Source organism: Epinephelus lanceolatus, chromosome 8 (assembly GCF_041903045.1).
Source record: "Epinephelus lanceolatus isolate andai-2023 chromosome 8, ASM4190304v1, whole genome shotgun sequence".
Classification (NCBI taxonomy): domain Eukaryota; kingdom Metazoa; phylum Chordata; class Actinopteri; order Perciformes; family Serranidae; genus Epinephelus; species Epinephelus lanceolatus.
The window spans coordinates 17,155,475-17,176,854 of NC_135741.1; the positions used below are offsets into that span (position 1 = coordinate 17,155,475).

At 43.2% G+C, this 21,380-nt stretch overlaps 1 protein-coding gene across 9 annotated transcripts in view; it reads right to left on the reverse strand.

The window, feature by feature from the left end:
* Nucleotides 1–21,380, reverse strand: part of tmcc1a (transmembrane and coiled-coil domain family 1a) — a 51,596-nt gene that overhangs the window by 22,556 nt on the left and 7,660 nt on the right. For 2 of the 9 annotated variants that reach the window (XM_033629100.2, XM_033629102.2), the window contains exons 3-4: nt 15,587–15,632; nt 14,086–15,000 (exon numbers count right to left, since the gene is read on the reverse strand). In XM_033629100.2, coding sequence (XP_033484991.1) covers nt 14,086–14,757 — 672 coding nt within the window. In that variant the 5' untranslated portion in view covers nt 14,758–15,000; nt 15,587–15,632. Of the gene's footprint in view, nt 1–11,228; nt 11,684–14,085; nt 15,001–15,582; nt 15,633–21,380 lie in introns of those variants that run through there. The other 7 variants (XM_033629106.2, XM_033629105.2, XM_078169931.1 and 4 more) reach the window with 7 other exon arrangements.

Consider the following 21,380-nt stretch of genomic DNA (forward strand, 5'->3'; position numbering starts at 1 on the left):
AGCTGATTGACAGCTGTGAGAGGTTGCAATTACGGATGACAGCGCATTCAAGTAACTGATGACCAGTCAAATAGTAATAATAGGAATACTGATTGTTTAAGGGCTGATCTCCGTCCCTGGCGAACTCAGTGAGTGGCACTTGTTTATGTTCAAGGTAACTGATGTAAAAGCAAGAAGGTCAAAGTTCAGGGTGTAGTGTTATGAGACAGCAGTATGTCCTGATTATGTCCATATTGCATGTAATAGTACGTACTTTTTAAGGGCAGCTGCTACTGAAAGTAAAAAGACAAAGTATAAGATTCGGAACGCACCCCCAGTTTCAGTAGTGCTGTACGGCTGGTGACTGACATTAGATGGAAGTGAGTCACAACAAATAACTAATAATAACTGATGCTGATGTATAATGGAAAACGTTGGATTATTTATTTATTTCCTTAATTTATGGGCTATTTGGGATTTTCAGGGAGCATTTGAATAATGATTCAGACGTGGATTATCATGGCAGTGATTGTAGCTTTGAAGATACAAAGCATTCAGGTTAGCCCTGTAAGGTACAATAATGTTTGAACCTTTGACACTGAACGAAGCCCATCTGTTAAAGTAATTGCTTTTGCATTTTGAACATGTAGGGAGATTCCACTGAAAAATACATGCACACGACATTCCAATTTGCCTGCAGTATATAGGCCAACATCAGTATTTTGCAGCTGTATCTGAGCTGGCGTAAGAATTGGCCAATAAGTAACAAGAAATTCCAGCAGATATGCCAAAGACAGGGCTGGGGTAAGTTAGAAGTTATTTGTGTCCCGCTGAGTACACACTGTGTCACTATTACTGAAATTATTGTTTGTTTATTTCATTATGCTTATGTTAACAATAGTACTGGTTGTGTTGTAAGCTCCAGTGTTTTGCTTTTTTCAGTATGTGTATGAGTGTGCAGATGAAGGTGTGATATGTGTAAGAGACCGTGTGGGTACACAGTGTGACAAAGTGTGTTATGTACAGCAAAGCAGTTGGCAGGGACAGCGTTTGTCCACTGGTGATGGTTGGTGTTTGTCGGAGCTGCTTCTGTGTATACTCAGCCCATCCTGGTTATGCAATGTGGAAACAGAGAGGGCACTGGCCCAAAATGTGCGAGTTTGTCTGTCTGGATGCCGTACAATACCCAGAGCACCATGGGGCAGTATGCAGAACCAAACACACTGCCAGCCTATTCATAAGCAAGAAGATGAAGAATCTAGAACAAACAGTCCCTGCTATTTGGGCCCTGGAAAATTATTTGGTCTGGCCCCTTCTCAGTTTTCTTGTTCCCTCCAACCAAACTCCACTAACTGTGGCCCCACGTTGACCTCGCTACCCACTTTGAAACAGATTTATTTGATGGTCTAGGGCCTGAGTGCTGTTTGGGAAGTTTTAGCAGGACTTCACTGTGTGAATTAGGCCAGTAGGAAGCAGTGGATTTCATAACAGGGGGACAGATAATGAAGATTGTCATTTCGCTAATAGGAAGCTCTCATCAGCGCTGACAGCTATTACCCAATGAAAAACTTAGAGGGCATTCTCTCATTGCCCATTCAGATTATCTAACAGTGTAATGGACTGTCTCGTGTAATGAGGGTAACTTCCAAAAACTGAGCCTACAATCAACAGTCAAGACTCCATTCTTCATTCATGTCTGATGCACCATGTCGCAGCTAAACACATCTATCTCAACGTGACAAAAAGAAGTGTAACAGTCCGTAAGATATTCCCTTGTACAAGGTTTAGTAAAATACTATTCCAGGGATGACTGTGGATTATTCTACCATTAAAACAGAAAAACTAAGTGTTGAAAAATTGAATACCACAACCGACCAGCTACAGCGTCGATCCACGAGGGGGAGCTAGAGCACAAACTATGCTGCACAATATGTGTCATCTCATCTGCTGTATGGACAACTGACTGTGTTACTGACCTTTCTTTGACTGCACATTTCCTGACAGGTTTCCTGACAATAACCTTTCTTGTTATTGCATTCTTCATATTATCTCTTCTCCTACTGAAAGACATGCAGCCCCTTATGTAACATAATCCAGACCTGATGTGGCAGCAACATCAGGGCACACAGGTACTGAGAACAGGGAGGAAGGGAGGATATGTCAGGGAGATGAGCAGAAGACAGGGCGAGAGTGAGGGCGGCACATGGTGTAGCCCCTGTGGTTATATAATATTTCAAGACAGGAGATCATGAGAAGAGAGTAGGAAAAAGTCAAGATGTGCGTCACTGTCAGTGTACAGAATAATCCTGTTGGTGATGCAATATCATTTTGGAAGCAACATTTTCAGTTAGCAGCAATCTGGTTTGAGTGGTCTAGACGGTCATTTTCAGTGAGCCTTTCTGATGCGATGCAAAAAAAGAAAGATTCCTAGGATTTCTACTAGCTGACACACACGAGAACAAGAGGAACGGCCCTGGCTATTAGTGGAGACAAAATATGACGATATTTCCCCAGAGGTTTTCATCAGATTTGAATTGTGTGTGTGTGTGTGTTTGCATGTGTGTTCTAAGTGGGTCAGTGGAGCAGAGCTGAGCTCAGCGATCTATAGCCTCATCCATAATTCATCAGAATCACACAAATAATATAGACTGAGCAGGGAGTGGCAGGGATGCGGAGCGTGCCCTTGCTGAGTCTGTCCGCCTGTTCTCTCTCTCTCTCTCTCCTCTCAGAATGAGCAATTTCCCTTTGAAAACAATTTCCTGACCTCTTGGAGTAAAGACAAGAAAAACAAACATTATTTTTCATAAAGGTGCACAGTGGTGTATTTTGACAACACTAGCCAAGGAGGTAATTTTCATACCCTATACTGACAGTTGCCTCAGTCAAAGCAAATGCTGTTGACCACAGAAAAATTACCCCGACCAGAGGACAGTGTCTGAGGAACAGAGATGTGGGTCAAAGTTGACCAGAACATCCTTTTCGTGACTGACTGACCGAGTATGTTGCAATCCTGGAACGGCTGAGAAAACAGCATAGATGCACGTGCATGCCCACACTAATGTCCTCTTTCATGCGCACAAACACACACCAGCCAAAAGAGGAAGGACCAGCTGCAGGCCAAAAATAAATACACAAAGGATGACCCATAGTGACTCACTGCTGACATGTTCACATAAATGCACATGACCTCATAAACACCAAAAAAAATCATTCAGGATGCAAGTGCAATATGTATTACAACACCCAGTCAAAGTTATTTCCTGAAAAAGCCAATCACCTGATGTTATCTTTTGATTAACATGACCACATGGATGTCATTCATCTATAAAAAAGCAAAGACCTTGAAAATCTACTTCTCAAGGGGGTGGAATATTAGCTTCACTAAAGAAGACGAAGAAACCTTTGACTGCTTCCTCACTCAAAATATATCATTACATTCAATGCCCTTGAAAAGTGAACTTGACCAGTTCTAGTTCAGACATCTGTCTATTAATAGCAGCAGAGAAGCAGGCAGAGAGCTGCAGCAGACTCCTTCCTCATTCAGACCCAGATTAGGAACCTATAAAACTGGCTGAGAAGGAAGGATGGCTTCAAACTTACAGCTTTATCTTCCTCTCTCATTCCTCATGATTGAGCAACACCCTCGCTCACACTCACACACACACACACACACACCTAAATTTATCTTTCAAACATTACCCCACCCCATCTCTCTTTGAGCCCTTTTCTTAGTCCTTCCTTTCACACCGTCAGACCAACACTGACGATTTCACACACAAATTAGCCTGTCATGCATCAACTGTGAAGCCATAATGTGTGTTAGTATAAGTGTGTGTGTGTGTAGTCAAAATGTGTTAACACTGTTTTAAATGCCAATAGCAGCCAGCACCGGATAAGGGCGTTGGCCTATATGTATAATCACATATGAATATTCAACAACCTAATTAAACAGGCTGGGGCCACGCTTCAAAGGGAGCACAAACAGTTGGGTGGAGAGTTCAAACACACACAAAGACACACACACATGATGCATACACATGCACGCCTGCACACACAAAAGCTGTGCATCTAATTCAAGGCTACTCCCCTCATTTTACATGATATAACACAACATCTACAGTGCATCTGTTTACTTTGTTTTGCTCAGTCCCTTTAAAGTGGAAGACAGGAGTTCCACTGAGGTCTCTTAACTGTCATGCACACACTTTCCTTTACTGACACTGCCGCAATACACAACTCTCTTTGTACGTCATTCAGAGGACTTCATTTAAGTATGCATCAGAACAGGAAGAGGAAACAGCAGCGTCTCTATAACACTGAGATCTAAGCGATAGGGTGTCATACCAACACGTCTCTTGTGCAGCTCTGGTATTTAAAATACTTGACGAAAGAGAAAGTTTTATTGCAAGGTTTAGAACAAACAGTATGTAAGACAATATTGGGACATTTGGTGAATTGCACAGGAGTCTAATTTTAGTCTAAGAGGCTGTTATTCCACCAAACAGGCTAATGAAGTAGCTGCAAGAACAGACTCTGAACCTGTGAGCATTCAGCTCACAAATGTAATATGTAGAACTGGATAGTGGACAAAAAGGTGGCGGCCATTCAGTCCAATGAGATTTACTGACCTGTCACTACCCAGCAAGTAGCAAGATGGTTAGAGTACGCATTGCCCTCGAATGGTTAGGGTCAGGATAGCCCATTGGTCAAGGGATAGGACCTGAATGAATCAGGTTTTTGGTACAGATCAGATAGTGACACCGCCAAAAAAAAAAAAAGTTTCTAGCTTTCACGTTACTTCCTGTCTTATGCGTCCCACTGAAAAAGTGCAGTTGTTTAATCATATCCTGGATCTCAAAGGATGAGATACTGCTGACAAATACAGATCACATAAACTATCACATATAAGTAAAATGACCTTATGAAAGTGCTCTAAAGAAAACTGTAACGAGGGTAGTTACGAGAAATCGTCTATGGTGTCATATCAGTGAACCCAGCCATTACACGGCTAAAATATCAATTAGGAGCAATTAAGTTTGAGAACAAAGGCTAGCAAATGACCAATATATGTGACATAAAATGACAAAACATTTTAATGTGTGAAAAATAAGGCTCATCTTTGGGTCACTTATTCAGTTTTCCCTTTCATTTTTGCACATCCATGCAGCATTTGAAATAACCTTACAAGCATTCTGGTTCATAACATGAACATATGTAGCCACTGCTGCTTTGGAAAAGTTTTTCATAAATTAAACCCAGTGGCTTAAAAATATGTAAAACAAAGAGTAATAACTGACCATGCTTATAGCTGGACGTGTTCGGTCAACAGTTTTACAGATGTCTCTGGTGGTCTACGAGGAAAATACTCTTTGGACCACTGGGAATTTTTTTCAATGCAGTACCGCATGTGGCCACTGGGGAAAATTATACGCAATGCCGAGCAGCAGTGCCGTATCCAGTTCTTAATAATACATTCATGATTCAGCTGGGTAAAGCCGCTACTGCCCTCTCTGAACATCACCCTGTTACCATGGAGATGGGCAACCGGCTTCACTGTGCGAGCACTGGACACAGATGAGAGGGGGAGACGTGAAGAGAGAGTGAGAGCTAAAGAAAGACAGTCCGAATCATGAGGTCAGGAAAATGTTAGAAGGTAAGGAAGATAGGAAAAAGAAAGACAGTAATAGATAACAATGACAAGCAGTGTAGCAGACTGACATATTTGTTCCTGTTTGATCACAGATCCTGGACAAAGCTGCTTGTGCTCTCACAAATATGAACAGATGGCTGACAAATTCAGGAAAAGTTTAAATAAGTAAGTGTAGAACAAATGCACATGCTTCATATAGAGCTGACTGGTTTGATGAGTATAAAAATCCCATGATTCAAAACGCTTTTGAAGACTTGTTGAAATTATGACAAGGAGTTTTAAAGCTGTTCCAACACTACAGCTGCTCGATTATGGCAAAAATCATAATCACGATTATTTTGGTCAACACTGAGATTATGGCAGCAACTCAATGCATTTAGGCATGTAGACATGGTCAAGACGACCTGCTGAAGTTCAAACTGAGCATCAGAATGAAGAAGAAAGGTGATTTAAGTGACTTCGAATGTGGCATGGTTGTTGGTGCCAGACGGGCTGGTCTGAGTATTTCAGAAACTGCTGATCTACTGGGATTTTCACACACAACCATCTCTAGGGTTTACAGAGGATGGTCCCAAAAAGAGAAAATATCCAGTGAGCATTTGATGCCAGAGGTCAGAGGAGAATGGCCAGACTGGTTCAAGATGATAGAAAGGCAACAGCAACTCAAATAAGCACTCGTTACAACCAAGGTCTGTAGAAGACCATCTCTGCACCAACAACACGTCGAACCTTGAAGCAGATGGGCTACAACAGCAGAAGACCACACCAGGTGCCACTCCTGTCAGCTAACAACAGGAAACTGAGGCTACAATTCACACAGGCTCACGAAAACTGGGCAATAGAAGATTGGAAAAATGTTGCCTGGTCTGATGAGTCTGGATTTCTGCTGCAACATTCAGATGGTAGGGTCAGAATTTGGCATAAACAACATGAAAGCATGGATCCATCCTGCCTTGTATCAACGGTTCAGGCTGCTGGTGGTGGTGGTGTAATGGTGTGGGGGATATTTTCTTGGCACACTTTGGGCCCCTTAGTACCAGCTGAGCATGGTTTAAACACCACAGCCTACCTGAGTATTGTTGCTGACCATGTCCATCCCTTTATGACCACAGTGTACCCATCTTCTGATGGCTACTTCCAGCAGGATAACGCACCATGTCACAAAGCTCAAATCATCTCAAACTGGTTTTTTGAACATGACAATGAGTTCACTGTACTCCAATGGCCTCCACAGTCACCAGATCTCAATCCTATAGAGCACCTTTGGGATGTGGTGGAATGAGAGATCATCATCATGGATGTGCAGCCGACAAATCAGCAGCAACTGTGTGATGCTGTCATGTCAATATGGATCAGAATCTCTGAGGAATGTTTCCAGCACCTTGTTAAATCTATGCCACCAAGAATGAAGGCAGTTCTGAAGTATTAGCAAGGTGTACCTTATAAAGTGGCCAATGCATGTATAATATACAAATAAAAACAGTGCAAGAGGACACCTGAGCTTTTGGCAGAAAAGCCATGGTCCAAGTAATGTAAGGATAGAGCAGAGAACAGGAGAGGCTAAAAAGCCAGAACAGGAGATCCATTGTGTTTAATTCACAGTCGATAATGGTGTTTGTTCTCCTGATCAATGACTGTCTCCTTCCCACACATACTGTACACCCACACTATAGAATACAATGTCTAACAGACAAATACACCACAGCTAATCTAGTGGACAAGAGAAAAGTAGGCCAGACAATATTTACACTTGTCATAAAAAAAGATGAACGAAAGAAAGGAGTATTTTGTTTGTTTGAGATGAGTGATGGGAGACTGGTGAGAGAAGACAGGGAGGGAAAATGACTAAAGGGTGGATAAGACAGCAAGGACAGGAGAGGAGGAATGATTACACAGCAGAGAGGGGAGATTAACACATTTGAAAAAGAACATTTTTGGGCTCTTTCTCCAAAAGGCAGTAAAAAAACTACAAGCCACAGATCTGTCAAAACCATTAGCGGCTTTACGCTGCTTCCTCGTCGGACTGTAATACTGTAATAAGGTCTCACAGATAATGTCAACAACTGAACCACAGAGAGTTATGTTGGAGCACTGACAACAGCAACTCACACACGCATGATGCCTGAAAAACAATTTGCTACGGGCTGGTAGTTGGCAAACACAGCAGAGGGGTGACATCACCTCCAGTGTGGACTAAAAGCACATGCTTTATCATCCCCATGGCCGTCTCTCTCTCTCTCTCTCTTTCTCTCTGCTGAAAGTCAATCGAAACTCAGTTGTTTGATTATACACAGGTTTGACTGCGTGCTTCTGTGGCTGTGTTTATTGTAACCAGAGGGCAATCTGCTGTGGCAGTGCTTTGATAGGACTTGATAGTTATCATATGCATCTGCAGGCCTGGCTGTATAGACGTGAATGTGACCTAACAATACCCCTGTGTTTGTCTTCTGCAGCTTTTCAAATGACTCAATGTCACTAACTTAGTTTCAGGACGAGCAGTGGTGTCCTGCTGCAAAGGGCAGAAACGCTTTCATCAACACACAGCCAGTAGCCTGGGGGAGGCGAGAGACGATGAGAGAGCAATGATGAGGATGTTAAACTAGCAGGGACAGAACAAGCCTCAGGGGACCAGGTGATGCTCGGCACCTCCCACTGACACTTCTCTTTACTGCTCTATTACAGGACAGCACCGGTGGAATTACAAAAGTGGACCACATCCAGTCTGTGTTGTCAAAAAATGCAGGCAATAATTCTGCCTGTTACAAATCCTATTAATGGAAGCCATTAAGTGTATTATAAGTACATGATTTAAATCTGACAATACAAAAACAAATCCCACAAACAGTTGGAAACTGTAGGAGATGGAAGAAAACCTCTTTGTATTAAAGCTCTCAAATCCTTTTTTTAATGTGGAGTTTGAGGCCCTGTTAATGCAGTGAGGTTATTTAATCTACCTTAAAATTTCTTCAACAAACCTACAGACCTTTTCATTGCAACATATTTTATCGCAATACTCAGCGTATCGCAACATACTGAAAATCGCGATAATACTGTATCGTTACTTAAAGGTTACTCTGGTGATTCCCACTCCTAGCGTCTCCACTTCCTCCCACTGTACAAAAATGAAGCCAAAATATCCTGGAAACAAGCGCTGCCATCTTGCACTTATGATGTCATTTGGAGCCAGAGTCTGTGCAGCAGTGATGAGGAAGTGGTGGCGTGGTATCCAGTTTGGGTATGATCATGAGCACACCGACCGACACATACTGCAAGTTGTCATAACACATCATAACATCACACGCCCCTTTGCTGGCATCAAATAAATAATTGAAAAGCATACTTATCAGACTAAGGAAAACTAACATATATCAGAACTAGCTATCAGAACAGAAACCATCTTTGAGAAAAAACTTGTGAATTGTTTTTGTTTGGCCCACGTCCCATTTGCTAAAATGGAGGGGGCGGGGCTTATGACCTATACTGCAGCCAGCCAACAGGGGGCGATCAAAATGTTTTGGCTTCACTTTTGGGGAGCGGTCATGCCATTCATCTTTACATACAGTCAGTGATTCAATCCAAGGGCCATCACAAACATACGAAGTTTACTGTGCAGATTAATTACATTAAATTTGTTACATTAAGATGTAATATAACATTTTTCTTGGATCTTTTTAATAATGTAAACACATATGACACTGCTTGAACAAATAAATCTAACCAGTCTTTAAACGCTGGTATATTTAAACTTCTAAATTCCCTAAGGGCTAGCCTGATTAATGGCACAAAACCCATACATGATATATTTGCCTTGATTTGATTTAGCCCCAGTACATTACAGGAATAACACGATAAAATTAACTTTGGGCTCTTAAGGATACAAATCCCCAGACACTCTTTCATATGATTCAGTACTTTGTCTCTTCACATTCTGTACAGAATAACCTGTTTCTTAGATTTTTATCTGTGTCTTAAATCTATGTCACTCAATGAAATGAGTTAATGTTAAGAAGTTAGAATTATGTGACTGCGGCTTAAAAAAGGATAACAAAACTCTGACATGTTAAAATGTGAAACTGTGTTGCACCGCATAAGGTAATATCAAACCACAGTGCAGAGAGTATTTTATGTTTTAGTCTGCATGATTCACCATCGACTGGATGTTACTCCTCTGAATTGTTTAAATATGAGGCATTTTGTTTTGGGATGTCAGGGATTACAGCAGGAGAACATTGGCTGCTATCTCTGACATAGAAACCAAACTATTGCGATAGACAAAGGGAGACAAAGGATGAGCAGGAAGACAGGTGGACATGTGGAGATGTGGCCTGGGGGAAAGACACAGGGTCATCTACACAAGGTCAGTGAACTTTTGCAGATGGGCCCTGAAGGAGGTTATGTTCTCCAAAGACAAACACAGCCCCAGTCTCTCTCTTACACAAAAATTCTGTGGCGTAAGAGGACTAGCCTCAAGGCTCGGCTTCTGTTTCATCTCAATTCAGTAGCTCATTTCCCACTAGAGCCTCCTCCCTGGTTCTTTCTCCATCTCCTGTCTAAAACAAGTTTTCTATCCTGACACTAAACGTTTTGCACCTTGCAGCCCTTCGCTTCCTCTATCTGTTTTCACTCCTGTTTTATCTCTCCGTCCCTCCGAGAAAAGAGGAGAGACTAAATCAGTCCATCAGTCTGGGCTCAGGCCTTCCAGTCTGAAAGTGAGAGTGTGCTTCTGTTTGCCCAAGTGCGTGTTCGTGCATGTGCGTGTTGATGCTTCCAGGCTTATAAACATCCAACAGCACCATTACACCGAGCTACAGATGAACAGGGAGGGTGTAGTCAGTCAATCAATTAATCAGCAGCTAATTGTAATTAATCCCACAGGCTGAGCACCAGCTGCAGAACAGCGGGCTTTTAACAGACCTAATGCTGAGTTTTAACACAGCCCCTCTTCTCTCTTCAACACTACCACCTGGGGATAGATATATCAAGCTCACCGACGGTTTTAGAGCACAGTAATCTAGCCTTTTGATAATGAATCATAAATGCTCCCCAATCAGCAATAATCAACCTTAGTGTTTACCAATAATTACATCCCCTGGAAAGAGCTCCGACCGATCTGCTGCTCTGAATGTTGTACGAGTTACTGTTTAACAAGAGTTAAGATAAAGTGCAAAGACGGACCACTCAAGTTACTGTATGGATCCAACTACTTAAAAGTGAATAAAAACTCAGAGGAAAATCTCTGTATGCCTAAAAATAAAACAAAACAGTTGATATGTAAGAACTGTGCAAACAATGCTTTCCCCTCAGTTGTCAATTGGCTGATATGTGTACAAAAAGGAGTCAATCATTACTATTTTGACTACCGTCCTAAACAAAAAACACTGTTCAAACAGCCCAAAACAAAAACTCCTGACACAGTACCAAATAGCTGTAAGACAGGAAGAAGGAAAAAGATATGCAAAACAACCAGACAAGCTTTTGCCAGCAGCAAAGATTTGAGACAACTGTGCCTTTGGCCATGAATGGAGCGTCAGCGTGGAGACAGGAACACACACACACACATGGTTTTAATGAATAAACAAGCTTGTGAGTTTAAGCTTACCTTGGAGTACTGTCTACGAAGACTGAAGCGCTGCACCATCCTGACTGACTGAGGTACCCACAGCTGGAACCCCTGTTCTACTCCTCTCCACTGATAGCCCTCCAAAGTACACAGCACCTCACATAGTACACTTCACATTCACACACACACACACACACACACATGCAGGGGGTACACACGCTACCCTCCTCTCCAAACATCCACGAGCACACACATTTCTAGTCCACGCCGCTTTCGTCTACTATGCAAACACAAGTGAGGAGAGAGGAGGAGAAAGAGGGAGGGAGGGAGAGCAAGCGGAGATAAAGACAGCTCAGCTGTGTTGCCCTCTACTCATATTCACAGTGATCCCCTGAGCTCTGTCTCCTACAGACTCTCACTCACACAAGATGCTCTCACCACATGGCCGTCAGTGCACAAATGATTTTCAGCACACACACACACACACACACACACACACACACAGAAAAAAAAGGTGAGCTAGTCACACATATACACACCCCTCCACATCCTCTTCTACCACATTCACACACACCCACTGTTCAGCTCTCACTCGTCTAGGACGAGGCAAGGTTGCCTCCTTCTTCCTGTCAATGAGCTGAAGGGTGGGGTGACGAGGAGGTGGTGGTAAAGGAGGAGGAGGAGGAGGGACCAGCTGACTGTCTATACGAACTCTCTCCAGGGACACAGGGAGGGGGACAGGGAAGGAAGGAGAGAGAAAGAGGAAGAAAAGGCGTGGGGGGCGCAGAGGGGGGAAAACTGCTGAGAAAAATAAAGGAAACGGAAAAAAAAACAAACCCAAAAAAAAAAAAAACTGATATACACTCAAATTTAGATAAGCTATGCAACCATCGACCTCCACTAACAGCAGGATGTCACACACCTCCAAGGTCAACCACGCTGTTACTATGGCAACTCAAGCAGGGCGTAGTTCTAGGCAGCTTGCTGCAAGTTTCGGGGGGTAACCACGGCGACTGCTTGGATGACCTGAATGACATTGCTGTGTTGCCTTGCAGAGACGGGACTGTGTGTTGTTAGCTCGAGAGGAGCGAGACAGGTTATCATCTCTGCCAAGGGCGAGTGGCAGACCACAGAGAGGCTGATGGTCGTCTATCACAGCAGCAGGGCTAATGGAGCACAGATGTCTGGCTCTCAGCTCTGCCCCGTCATCCCAGGTGAAGTCACTCACACAGGACTGAAGGGCTCTTGATTTTGTGGATGAAGGGAAAAGAGTATCTTTAAATTAAGCTCACAGACTGAGGCTGTCAGTTAACTTGGATACCAACGCCTACTGGTCTAGACTTCCTGCTCACTGCTAGACTGAGAGCCAACCATCACTCCATGTGTAACACACTGATACTGAGTCCTTGGCACGGCTTATTTCATTAACCCAAAGACCAGTCTAGTCTTCAACAAACATGAGCTCACAATGCAAACACAACCTCCACATGAACCAAGCCCAGAGCTGCTCACAGCAGGTTAGCTAATCTGACAGTGACCTCTGGTGGCAGACTGAACTAAATGAAGTCTGGTGGTAAGGTGGTTAAAAATCAGAACTTGTGGTAAAAGGGCAGTGAGGTTATTACAAACCAATATCTCCCAACACACACACCACACACCACACACACACAGAGCGAAACACTGTGCTCCTAGAAAGGAGGGCAGAGCTTTTCATAAACCCATTACCAATACCATTAAATGTCAAACTACATAAAGTAGGGATGTCCCAATCAAGTTTTTTTTAAATCCCTTGTCGCTGCTTCAAGGGAATTTCACTCCCACTTTAAGAAAGTATCCTTCAGTGTTTGTTGCTTCTGTGCAGCCTGTGAGTTACCTGAATGAACTGTATCTCATTAAGTGTTTAATTTTGTCATCAGTGTTTTGTGCTGGTTTCATTAATAGGCTAAATCACTCTTATCGTTTTTTTTCCTTGCAAGTAGCGTGGTGACTGTGGTTGTCTCCAGCTTTCCACCTCTTTCTGTGTCATTTCTGAGCGACGGCTGCACTCCACATTGCTGTTTTAAAACACCTGCGTGACAGCTGACGTTAACAAAGCCTAAGATCAAGCTCTATGTAGTTCAATATAGCCGGCCCAGATTGGTGTGATGGGCCCTGATTGGGCCCCGATACTGATCTTTGAGATTAGATTGGGACATCCCTAACGAGAGTACTACAAAACAGATGATTAACCAAGCAGAGTACTGCAGCATTTACTGTAAGTGTAGGAACAAAACATTCGCTTTTAAAGGACAGATTAACAACTTTGCAAGTCTGCCTTAAAACCATTGTCAGGTGTCCATCTGTTTATTCTGGGATGGTAACAAAAAGATGGAATCTGGTATTAAAAAGACTTACTTTGATTTGGCATACTCAGACTAATGAAGCCTCGTATTAGCTTCAGATAAACTTTGGAATGAATGTCTGCACAGAACAAGGACTGTAGATTTTGAACCCCATCACTTACATTATGAGTGTATTATAAAGGTATCTATTAATGGTCAGTACGAACACGAGTAATGATTAAAGCAAGGAAAACCTGTTTTAAGATAGACTTAAAAAGTTGTGAACCCATCCTTTACACTGGCTCCACTGTTTTGTATTATATGTATGTGCAAGCATGTGTCTTGTGTCTCATTTGTAAGCAAGCTGCCCCATAGTCGTCTGACAGACAGCAGCAGCAGCCCTTCCCCGAACACTTACAGCTAATATGTTGGGAAATGTCACATCAGCAGCAAGGTGAACCTCAGCTTTTGATTGATAGTTCGTTGACAAACACGGCCTGACACCAGTAAAAGGGTGAAAGAGACATAGATCAACCTGTACAGTGATAATATATCACATAACTGCTGTCCCTTACCCTGTCCGTCTCCTCCGTGGACTGGTACCCTGACGACAGCACCACATCGCCTCCAGTGTATCCAGGTGTGGGGCTGCTGGGCGTGGTGTCGGTGGTGGAGGATGAGCGTGGACGGCTGGTGTGCTGCTGTGGATCGTGGGTGTTGCGGCGGTGAGGGGCCTGGGGGCTACCTCTCAGGAGAGGATCGCGGTCTCCGCTGTGAGATCCCGAGCCTTTACTGCGGCGGCTCTGCAGGCTCGTCCCGCGCCTCATCATGCACGCAGCGGCTGAGCCCTGGCCAGCTGCAGAGGGAACCACAGGAGCAGAGAGGTGGTCAGATTCAGGACAGCAGGGCCCCGAGGCATCCTCAGGGGCGGATGGGGAGGTGCCACCTGCTGACACTACAGAGGAAGACGAAGAGGAAGATGAGGAGGGGATGGCGGAGCGCAAGAGGGAGAGGCGTTTACGCTGCTGCTGGAACAGCTGTTTCAGTCCCTGGCCAAGAACCCCCATGCTCTCCCTGGCGTTTTGGCTCATCTTACTTAATGAGGGGTGTTCTGACTGGGATGAGGCCCTCTTCAGCCCTGGGCCCCCTGCGCTTCTTCTAGCTCCATGACCTGAAATGGGGCCCACCCTCTCCAACTCCCTTTGACTGTCATCCCCGTGCTGCATGTGGCCCTCCTGACCTCTCATGAATTGCGGGGAGGAATTGTCCTATCAAACAGTCAGCTAATACTTCCCTCTCAATCTGTAAGACATGCAGAGGGTCAGAGCAGGACAATGACTGAAGGAGGGAAGACTAGAGAACAGTAGAGTACAGTGGAAGTGGAGATGGGACTGTCTGATGGAGGGATGAATCGGCTCAGTGGTGGTCAGAGGGATGAATCCAAAAAGGGAGCATGCATCTTTGATTCAGGAACAAGTAGCCATGCTGGTCTAGCACAGAGAGAGAGGAGATGGATTATGAGAGGCTGGAACGTTGCCTAGATCCACTGACATGAAATCACTAATTTTCATTTTAACTCATGACCATTTGCATCTTTTAAATTTCATGCAAATGATAGAAAGTGTGAACGCACAGTAATCAGACTGGAGTTCTACAGTCTGCAGGCTGGACAGCGTTAATCTGCATTGAAAACCAATATGTGATTGTAATTGAAGTACAATACAGGATAAACACTGCATTGTCAGTAGGAGTTGGTATCAGACAGGCTGCTTCCGTGACAGCTGTGCCAAGCCTCTGAATCACTCTACATTCAAACAGGCCAGTGTTTCATGAGCAAATACAAAGTAATAAAGCAAAACAAGCTGGACCCAGGTTTGCTAGCATGATGCAACAATCACAAAACGAAGCATAAATGAATTCAAAAGTAAGCAGGTACGTGCAGGCTAAGAAAACAAACAACAGCCTGGAGGGGGGATGGAGTCAGAAAGGCACACGAGGAAAAGGATGCAGAGAAAAGATAGAGGGGTGAGAGAGGAGAAAAGATAATGATTCGCATAAGAAGAAAAACCCACCTACCATCAGCCCAACTGTCAGCCTAGCGTGACTCACTCTTGTGGATTACCTGTGAGGGAGGAGGATGGATGGAGGGAGACCAGAGAAAGAAAACCAGAGTCATTTTTAACATTCAGAACTTCAATCTTGAGTGTACTCACTGACCTCAAGATTCACAAACAATCAGGCATATCATCTATCATTCTGTTTGCAATCAATAATTATTTTCACTGAGCTGCAAACACTGGGCATAAGGATCAGAACATGCACGATATTGTGTGACACAACTTTGTTCGTTTGTTCCCTCAGGGGCTCATTTAGTATCCCCAAAGGCATCCCTTCCTTACCCTGTGGCGCTATCGAGCCACGTTGGTTTCCACACTAGAAACAACACAGTCACAAACAGAACGTAGTGCATGAACGCCTCCTGCAGCCTCACACACTGCCTCGCTGAATTTAAGTCGGTTACAAAACCAACAGAGTGGACACCTGATAACATACGAGCTGTCTTCCTCGAGAAGGAACCTTATTGGTGGAACAGTGATCACCTCAGAGATAGACCCACAGTCAGACAGGCAGGCAGCCTGAGCCTCCCTGCAGCATCAATAGCTGCTCCCATTGAGAGCAGCAAAACAAGCAACAGGCAGGAACATCCAGAGCCCTGGGGAGGGACGGCTACATACTCAAACTATATTCCTTCAGCTGCACTGTCAGGTCATGAAGAGTAACACAAAGTTGGACAGACAGGAGCACACACTCATACACACACACACACACACACACACACACACACACACATTCTCATAACTGCAAGAATGTAATCTATGCAAAGGAAGCTGTGACAGGCTTCGTTCACATTCGCTGTGAATACAATCAGCTGTTCAGCCCGACACTACGTCGAGATGCAGGAGCAGAACGAGCATGAAGCTACACACAGGTAGCATATAGCTTTCACAATGGCCACACTGTCACTGCCAAGAAAAGGCGCATTCATGCGTACGAACACATTCACACAGCAGCTTTTGGTTTCTCCACAAGCTAATCTTAAACCTCATCTTGTTTTTTTCTTTTCAGATTCAGATACGGATGTGCTGGGCGCAAATATGGTGACTGCTGGTTGTCAGAGAGACAGAGAGCAGGTGTTGAACAGGTTCAGTCACCTGCTAGTGGGCTGACTATTAAGACACTGTGCTGTCGACCATTAGCACGGCCTTTCATAGTCATAATAGCACAGCTTCAACTTGGTGTTTTTACTGGCAGCAGCTGTACAGTGACTCCATATTTTAATCATTTCTTCAGTAGAAAAACAATTCATCATGATGAAAAAAACGACAGGACGTTATCATAAAATATATGAAGAAAATCTGCTTGTAGTACCTGAGAATAATAAAAAAATAAATATATATATAAAAAATTCAAGTTCAGTGCAATCATTTCTATTTAACATGACTGAGTAGGCGTTCCTTTATTGACTTAATCTAATTTAGATGTTTCCTTTCCTTCCTTCTTTCCTTCCTGCTGGAATAAATGAAAACAACAAATGTTTGCAGATATCAACAGTATATAGTTTAATAAGATTACTGTGATATAAACTTTCTGTGTGACCTTATAAGGTGAGCAGTCATGCATAAACATGTAACATAATCAATTACATATGCATACTTCATTATGCATGCATGCACTCACCGTCACACTGGGACAGTTAGTGGCATTTTCTGGCAGTCACAGTGAGGTGTAATTGATTATGATGCAGCACTGTGCTGTTGTTTCCTAGCTGGTGAGTGGAGGGGTAAACCTAAGTTAATCCTGTCCTGAAGCTGAAGCCCTGTCCCGACCCCGGTGCCCATCCCTCCCTCTGTGCGTATAAATCCCCTCCTTCATCCCCAGGCTGATCCCAACGCTGGATTGGATGTTTTCTTGATTGCCTACGGTTTTATATTCAAACTAAATCCTCTTTCAGGAGCCTTTAGAGGACAAAGGTTTATTGTCAGACTTGGTGTGTACGCTCGTGTGTGTGTGAGCGGTCCTGCATCTTTGTTTAATTTAAGCAAGGCTTGTCGGTCCACCTTGATGAGGCGATGACACAAAAGAACGCCAGATGAATCTTTGGATGACGACTGTCCCGCTCTGACCCAAATTACTTATTTTAACCACATTATAGTGCTCTGACTGTGCATCAAAATGTTACTGAAGGATTTCTGTATTCTGTATTTAAGGAAAAACTACTTCAAGTCTGACACACACATTCTCGGCTGTGCTTGATTATGGGGATGTATTATATATGAATGCACTCACCCAGGGTTTGCATGCTTTGGACTCTGTGTACCACGGTGAAGTGAGATTTATTACCAACTGTAAGCCACTAACTCATCACTGTATCCTGTTATTCGGGTTCTTACAATGTCGTACACTTTTTCAATTGCATTCTCTTGATTACAAAGCTATTCTTGGCCTACTTCCAGCATACTTATGTGTGTACATAAAGCAAAAAATTGACAAAGGCTATGCTCTCCATTCACAAAACATGTTTTTATTGTCTGTGCCAAGGGTACATACGGAGTTCGGCAAGCGAGCGTTTATGTATGCAGCTCCTTACATGTGGAGTCTTCTGCAGAAGGACTTAAAGTTGCTCTCATTGGTTCCTCTTGGCCGTTTCAAAGCACTGTTGCAGGATTTTTGTACACAATCTTCTGTATGTAAATGTCACAGTGTGTCTTAGCTAGTCTTGGTAATCATGTGTAGTTGCCGTTTTTGTGTTTTTATGGCTCATTTCTTGTATATATTAACACACTTTTTGACTTTTCTTTGTAGAAATCTTATTTTGCGTTTTATATTGCTTTGTTTTAGAGCTTTAAATTTTTATTCTGTATTTTTGTTCTATGCTGTTTGTCTAACTTATGTTGCTGCCTGTCTTGGCCAAGACACTTGAAAAAGAGGTTTTTCTAGTTAAATAAAGGTTAAATAAACGTGTGAAAGAGCAAGCAATCTCAAGTTCACTATCCATTTTTCCTCAAACACTGAACTGTTTAACAGTTTTGCTTCAGACAGTTTTAATTTAAAAAAAAAAAAAACTACGATAACTTGTTGATCCTCTAGGAAAATTCTCCCTTCACTTTCTCCCCGGATCAAACTCAGAAACATGCTGGTGGATGGATGTATGTTGTTGTATTTAAGCCCCGTCCACAACAGAAACAGATCAGCGATTATCAGTGATTAACAGGAGTCAGTGGCAGCTGGGATCAGCAGCCCCAGTGAGTCAGCATGTTTCCCAGAAATGTCACAATACTGTCAAAGGTGAATTACAAACGGCCACATGGACAATGGCCTCTCTGGAACTGTGTCACCCTCGCTCATGCCCTCATATAAATACACACATACACACACATAAACACATACGTCCTTGTCCTTAGCTCTGTAAGCTCATTCCATTCAGCTGCCAGTCGTCCAGTCCTGCTGTCATTGTCTTTGGCCGGCTAAACTAGAGAGATGGTGAAAGCTCAGCAGAGCTCTGGCACTGGCAGACTGGGAGGAAAAAAAAACAGCTCACACACACAATTTGTCATTTTGCGGGCTGTGACAAGCGAATTCACATGACGGATCCAAGATTCAGTATCGTGATAAACATCTAAAAACTAATTTTTCTTAACTTCCTGATATCTTTGATTCTTTTCAACGAGCTCTGTCAAGTGCTGGTATTTGGCGACGAATTACAATATCACAGCTCCCTGTAAATGTTCACTTTAGCTCTCTGGGTAGAAAACAGCTGCAACTTTATTCAGGCAGAAAGGTTACATTGATGAAGATGTGTCACTGAAGTGTACTAAAATAAAGTCCATTTCATTATTGAAACAAAGAAGACACTCAAAGGTGATTATTTAAAAAGGTGGTTAAGCCCCAAAGTCATAATGATGAGAGTGACAGCTCAAACAGCCAAGTGATAAAGCAGACTATGTGCAATCTAGCATAACACCAGATAAATTACTTATCAGTACTGTGTAAAGTATGACAGTCTCTTCATGCAAATTTTGCCACAGTACAGTACGTCCAGACAAAATATCTGCACAACCTGCTCACTGTTTCTTCTTCATTCTTCTATTTAATTCCACTCAAAATAAAAAAGTTGCAAATCGGGCATGACCAACACAAGTGGGGGTCAATCTGGCCCGTGCTCTTTCACACTGAAGCAGCCATGTTGTTGTTCATTGCTGAACATACAGTCGGTTAACTCAAAATATGGCCATAGCTTAAACAAGCCCATGCAGTGTTTCCAGAGAAGTCTGAGAGCTGGCATGGAATAGACCACTCTTTGTTCCCTGTGAGCCACACACAGGCCCATCGCTGCTCTTTGTGCTGCGCCTCTTTCACTGACAGACACACATCAATAAGAGGGGAAATAGGCCAGAGAGTTCTGGCAGCGATGTTTGTGTGTGAGCGCATGCACGAATATGTGTTTGTGTGTTTTTTTTATCAGACAAAGACAGAAATGGAAAGAGAGAGATAGCGAGAATTATATTGTGTGGAAATGTGTATATGTGTACAGTGTACATACGTATGCGTGTTTGTGTGTGTTGTCTTTGACCGATGGAAACTGGACCATATCTCATTCAGCAGCTGCATAATGACAGCATAGGCAGGAAACAGGAACAATCGTTATTGTATTTGTGTGTGTGTGTGTGTGTATGTGTAGTGGGGGGTGAGGGGCAGAGAATAGCACAGTTGTGCCAGTTCTGACAGCGCAGGAGATGACTTCAGCACACTGCAAAGTGTTTGATAAGAAACAAAAGTCTTTGTATCAGACATAGAAGGTGAGTAAGTGAGAGAAGAGAGATAGAGGGTTACAGAGGGAGTGAAAGAGACCAGACTGGATCAAAGGTGTCCCTGTCCACGGCGTGTTTCGCCTGGCCGTGTCAGGTTCAGCTGGGGCGCTCAGCACAGAGTGTATCTGAATGAGGAGGTGAATGGCAGGTAGTTCCCTGACAGAGGCAGGCACAACGCCCTATTGTACAAGATGAAACCCACAGGGAGGCCCCGGTGCCAGAGTTGTGCTCAGCTTTCCAGGAACAAGACAACCAGGAAAAAAAGCATAATTTACTCCTACACATGCAGACATAAAGAACCACACATCTGTTTTCTGAATGACACCAGACATGTGCTCAAAAGTTGAAGAAAGACAAATGTTGTCTGATTGTAGAGCTGCCAAGAAGACTATGACTGGAGACTGTGTTAAACTGGAAACACTATTTGTTATCTTGAATATATATATGAGCAGACCACTAGCCTCACTAAGGCAAAATCTTCAAGTGTGGATGTGGAAGTTACATAATATTTCATATTTTATTTTATCTCTAAGGCAACAGGAGCCACTGCCATCTGTAACTACATCCCTCGCTACCACCCCCCCACTCATATTGCTGTGAAAAGCAGTACAAAATGTTGGTAACAAACAACAAATAAAAATGCACACATGTATTCAACACACACACACACACTCACTCACACAAAGGGAACAACAGGTGGTATACTGGATGTGAAGCCAGTCTGAGTCATCTAAGACTACCCAACAGAGTCTGCAAGGTGGGAGGCTGCAAAGACAGAGCAACAAAGAGACTTATTTTACTTATTTTATGTCATCCCCGCACAGGAACTATTATGTTGATCTACTGTGGTTGTACAGGGCTGAAAGTATAAGGCAGGGCTGCACACTTGATTGAAATATTATCAAAATCCCAACATGGCCAAGTGCAATGTCCAAACTGCAGGAGCTGCAATTTTTTGATAGAGGTAAAATGTGTCATAACATACCATTATATAAGAAGCA